A 5,699-nucleotide genomic window follows, 5' to 3' on the forward strand; every position below is an offset into this window, starting at 1 on the left:
TTCTTGGGAGAATTACGGTCGAAGTGGATCACTCATTATTTTTTTAAAGCGAAGGAGATCAGGACTGTAAGATTTTACTTGCTCTTTATTTTTTTCTTAGTGGTCAATGTCAGTTACCAAAATAATTGATTCATTCCAACCTGCAATGCGTTCTGATTGGTATAGCGCTATAATACAGCATTTAAATCCGGCGGAAGGATACTTCCCCCTTTTTACTGTTTAAGAAATTACAATGCTATAAAATAATGTACAGTACACTACATACGTGTTTAATTATACAGTAGGCTACGTTTAGGTTTAGTTCTGCTCGTCTCTGGAAGACATTCTCCGCTGATTAAAATGGCCAATGATCATAAAGTGAGCTTGCAAGAATGTACCCGACTGATATTGCTGTTAATTGCCTTTGGATCAGGCATTGCAATGATTGCCATGATATCAAATTCAGAGGTATGTGGAACGTATGTAGTAGGACGTATATAATAAGAATTGCAGCAGTTAATCTTTAATTTCTCGTCTCGAATTCGACACACTCAAAAAATATTCAGCAACTTTGTAATCACCTCTTCATTGTCTTTCTTTTTTTTTTAATTAGACCTATTAATATCTTAAGATTAATATTTAGACTTTTACATAATTAACTGTCTAAACGTAGACATATATCACTAGATCCATACAAATCGTTGGCTCTGTCTTTTTGTCGCGTTAAATGCTTAGTTTATAATAGTTTTCAATGAACAGGTCTATCACCTGACTGTTGTGTAACACACTGCACTGATAATCAGCAAATAGCAAGAAACATCACTCCTAATGGTTTTGTTTAAATACCGAATCGTTTACAGACCTTCAGTAAACAGTCAGAAAAATCACTCTTAACGGATATTTCGAATCCCGACTCGTTTACAGACCTACTGCAATAGTATTTAATGTGAGATTCGTTCAATTTTGGTCTGTTTCATGCTCACGGTTTTAAAGACCAAAATCTGACACACAAAAATGTAATGCAAATATAACATAAGTAATATACGGTATGAATACTATTTGTGACCTTTGTAGCCCCCTTTGTAACAGTAAATAAAATACCATGGGGACAACATGCTGACTAGCTGCTGACCATTAGTTATGTGTGTTTAAAAAGTGCTGTCAGAATTATAAACATCAAATGACGTACGAGTACACTGCCAGCTCATGCCAGGTTAAACAAAAATTTTTTTCTGGAAATGCATGAATTCTCAAGTAAAATGGATAAAAACAGATTCTGAATTCATTTTAAGCACATTTAAAAAAATAAATTGTCCGGGGTGGAGGGGAAGAGAGGGTTTGATCTTCTTATCCATAAAGTGGAATTTTCAAGAGTCTCACTGCCTTCTAACTTGAAATTTCTGCTCTTACTACTTTTGCACTTACGATATTTTCTAACTTGTTTTTAAATATGTTTCTGAACTTTAAAAAAAAAAAAGATGTTTCCTAACTTTGGAGCGCCGAATAAAAATCCACTCACTTATTTACTAAAACACATGTAAATGTCTGGAATAATTTCATCTAGAAGATATTTTTCTGCTAGCAGCTTAAGTTAATATAAACAAATAGTAAACGTTGTTTCTTCATTACTTTCCCTGAGATAAATTGATGTTCCATGAACAACAATCAAAATAGAATATATAAACTATCTCTAAACATTTAACTCGACATACTTAAGAACTACAGCCTTGTTTACACTGGCCACTTTGTCGTGGGTTCGATACACACCCGAATCACTTGCGAATTTATTTCGCTATTATTTGGGGACGTACTGAACATTTGGTACGATAACACGTCAGGTAGGGCAAAAATCACTCTTATGATAGCTTCCTGACGCAAATTCATATCTTAATAGCATTTGCAGTACCTGCTGATACTAGGGGATAGGATTCATCACTAGTCACCAAACGCAAGTTCGGTGGTCTAGAGGTTAAGACATCTGGTTAAACACATGGAGATCGTGGGCTCGATTCCCACCCAATCACTTGCGATTTTTTTTTCGCTAGTATTTAGGGACACATTGAGTATTCGGTACGATAACATGTCAGGTGGGCAAAACATCACTCCTATTTTGTAATTTTTATAAAGAAAAAATGATATATTATTTAATTTAATTTATATTATTTATAAACCTTATAAATAGAATACAATTGCATTCTAATAAGCATTTCTACTTAATTGTAGTCGATATCCATGCACTATCAAAACTAACTGCCTGTTGTTCTGAATATTGTTTTTAAAGAAATACGGTTGTGTTGTCCTATCCGAGGTTAAATGGTCTCGTTGCGGCGAGAAGAATGATGTATATTGCTTTGATATTGCAAAAAAACCTTCAAGCTGTTCTTATCTCATAAATTCTCAGGGCACGGCTTGCTTTGTCAGTTGTCTAATTATGTTGTTTTTCTTAATACAACTGATTGTAAAGAAGGAATATAATCCAAAATGGTGAGTCATATATTAATTAAAAATTTTATTAGAATTTCAATATTAGACAAAAGACTTTTAAAGTCAGACTCCGGAGGAAAAACAATTATTGATATGTTGGAGAACTGATTTTTCTAAGAACAGAAAAAAAAGGTTGTTTGACGAAAAACTGAGAAATGAGATACACATTTTTGAATATTAAAAAACTGGGGGAAAACGTGGAAAAACGGATAGTTTAGTGCCTTTTACCCCAGTTTTTAAAATAATTATTCAAAAATCTGTTTCTCATTCACCGTTTTCCAGTTTTCGTTAAACAATTTTTTTTTGTCTTAAAGAAATCAGTTCATATATCAAACATTTTTTTTTCCGGAGCCTAATTTTAACACTGCGGTGATTGAAAGTCCTTAGTTTGAATGTGTTTATATTAGAACCTACAGTAATATTTGAACAAACAAGGACTTATAACAGTTATAAGTCCTTGATAGAAATAGATTTATATTATTTGAACAAGTTATTTTGCCTGTTACATATCTTTAATTGCCATAAATATGATATCAATTAAACATTATCTTTCCAATTATAAATATATAGGACTAATTATTTTTGATTCACAATGATTCTGAAATTAAATTTGAGTAACATTATCATTAAACATATGCGAATGTGCGAACATACAAAATACACCTTATGTATATGTTTGTGATAGTGATTCTAAAATCTTCTCAAAGTATTCAGTTGATAATTGATTATAAACTATATCTCTTGATTCCAATTTTTGAAATCTGACACTTTAATTTCTTGTTTCTCTCTGATTCTATATTATTTTATTTCCAACAGGAAATTGAACAAAATTATTACTTTTGCCAGGGTTTTGACCAGCTCATAATGATACCGAGTATTACTCGATCAATGCCTGGCTCAGCATTGAAACTTTTTTGGTGTGTCAGTGCGCATGTTTTGTAGAAGACTGTCATAGTCTAGTGGAATAATTGGTTAACAAAACGTAGATTTTTGTTAAGATTTTTTTGAAAATATGTGAAATAATATGGATCGGTTAGTAAAGCCAACCAGGAAACAAGTAATATACTGATTTTTCTTACCATTAGCTTGGGAAATGTTGAATATTTGAAACTTACACTTTCCATTTAGTTCTCAGATGTTCACTGCAGTTGTATCCTTAATCTTCACACTGCTTGCACTCGTAGGAGCATGCATTCTTACAGATACTATTCGGAAATTGTGTAAAGGACTTGTCGAAAGTGATATTGGACTTCTTGGAGGGTATGATTTATACAGTATTTGAAATAAATAAATAAATAAATAAATAAATAAACGAATGAATGAATGAATAAATGAATGAATGAATGAATGAATAAATAAATAAATAAAAAGATAAATAAATAAATAGATGATGATGATGATGATGATGATGATGATGATGACGATGATTTAAGAGGTTGTTCCCCTTCCAAATGATTTTTTAAAGATTAGGAACCTCTGGATAGCGTGAAATGACAATCACAGACTGTGTACATGTGTTCGCTTGGCGTGGGCCTATTTTTATATATTTTTTAGTCCGACTGCCCGACAAGCTCTGTCCGAAGGAGAGGACTTGACATGTCCGGTGGGGGGTGGGGGGTGCTTCGAACCATTGTTTTTTCCTTAATATTATGAGCCCGAGCAACAACATTTGTGCCAACCGCTTCTATGCACTAAATACAGTAGGCTATGGGTACCAACAGGGAAGGGTGAAATTACTAATTATTGATACGACTGTTCTTTGGTACCAAGTACAATTTGGAGCAATCACCATCTTGTCTACACATTCTTCGCCGCCCCTGCTTTACCTCTCGGTGACAAATCGATCAACAAATTGTTGAAATTTTAATACCTCATTTTATAATTACTCCCAGTATATTGCAATTGGAAAGTCTTCAACAAAAGTTCATATAGTGTACCTATTAGCCCGTACATAGAATCCCACAATCTATGGAAAAAATAACTAAAGTTATTGAATGATTTAAAAGGTTTGGCTATCTTTAAGCACTAAACTAACCATTATGAATATCACAGGGAACGATCTTCCTGGTAATATATACATTTTTAAGTGTAAGTATATGCATAATCAACAATGCTTATGAATTTGAAATGCAATATGCAGATGTTTAATCCTTAAATAAAGTTATTGTATATAAATGGATGGGGTGTATGTGGATGCGTGGGTATGTATCATTACACTTTATCAAGTTTGTAAAAATGTATTTTTATTATTGCAGACCATGTGAAGATTATCATTTTAAAAATAAAGATGGTGATGATAAGCTATACTTCATCAGACCTCTAAAAGAGGCTAAGGTAATTTGGTAATTATAATTTTTATATTATGCCACTACATCTTTCAGCAACGCTTCCCCATGTCTCCACAAAACGACAGTGTAAACACATACGCAAATACATATGTTTGTGAGACACGTTTCTGGCCCTGTTCAAATTGGTCAGATGTTAAGCTTGATTGACACACCGGAATGGTCCATTGATATTTCTAAATTCTCGTTAAAATAGAAAACATATGCCCCGTAGGCATTATACTTCCCGTTGCTATCCAGGCCTCTTTCATCTTGATGGATCGATGTATTTATTGAGTGTGAAACATGAATGACACCCATGAATGAAGAAGATTCATTGCAAGTGGGGTCTTTATCCTGTTGTGATTGTACAGTACACCGGGAGACAATCCCCTACCCGTTTTTTTTTTTTTTTTTTTGAAGATAAGTCCACATGAGCCATAATGCACACGAGATTAGCGTACCACTTCAACGTCTCATACAAAAGACTGTGCGCTACCGTAACTTGCATTTCAGCCCTCCAGCTGAAATACAAGAGGAGCAGCGACAGGAATTGACCACGTGACCAACAGATGCCAACGGATTCAGAGCGCACACAGTGGTTACCACGAGTTTAGCCGAATAAGCTAAATTTCCCTCTGCCACCGGCCTTTTACCCGGTTTCATTTCACATCCAAGACGCAGTACTGTGACAGTAATGGCAAAAGGCTGAGTGGCAACTCGACATTTTCTTCATAAATTGGTAATAAAACGGCACAAACCCCAGTATTGTATCCGTAGAAACGACTGATCTTCAGTGTGATATACGGCAAAAGGTTCTTAAATAATTAATCCAGGAGTAAAGACCGTGTTTCAAAGAATTTTTTTTTGTATTATTAGTGATTGATTAAAGTTGTTTTCATGAAATACATT

The 5,699-nt window shown here is 33.8% G+C and overlaps 1 protein-coding gene across 1 annotated transcript; it reads left to right on the plus strand.

The window, feature by feature from the left end:
• The first annotated feature begins 312 nt into the window (after positions 1-312).
• Positions 313-5,231, plus strand: LOC117109877. The gene is made up of 5 exons (XM_033252325.1): positions 313-447; positions 2,261-2,463; positions 3,592-3,723; positions 4,719-4,797; positions 5,211-5,231. The coding sequence occupies exons 1-5, from the start codon at positions 340-342 to the stop codon at positions 5,229-5,231; spliced, it is 543 nt and encodes a 180-aa protein (XP_033108216.1). The 5' UTR covers positions 313-339.
• The last annotated feature ends 468 nt before the right edge of the window (positions 5,232-5,699 follow it).

The sequence above is a fragment of the Anneissia japonica genome, unplaced genomic scaffold (assembly GCF_011630105.1).
Source record: "Anneissia japonica isolate Jap-2015-1 unplaced genomic scaffold, ASM1163010v1 scaffold585_len4108843_cov191, whole genome shotgun sequence".
In the NCBI taxonomy this organism is placed as follows: domain Eukaryota; kingdom Metazoa; phylum Echinodermata; class Crinoidea; order Comatulida; family Comatulidae; genus Anneissia; species Anneissia japonica.

What these genes read in the sequence shown, in the direction of transcription:
- LOC117109877 (XM_033252325.1), top strand. Translation starts at nt 340, where the DNA reads ATGGCCAATGATCATAAAGTGAGCTTGCAAGAATGTACCCGACTGATA. An exon ending in CCATGATATCAAATTCAGAG is followed by an intron (nt 448 to 2,260) that starts GTATGTGGAACG and finishes TTGTTTTTAAAG; the next exon opens with AAATACGGTTGTGTTGTCCT. An exon ending in GATATTGGACTTCTTGGAGG is followed by an intron (nt 3,724 to 4,718) that starts GTATGATTTATA and finishes TTATTATTGCAG; the next exon opens with ACCATGTGAAGATTATCATT.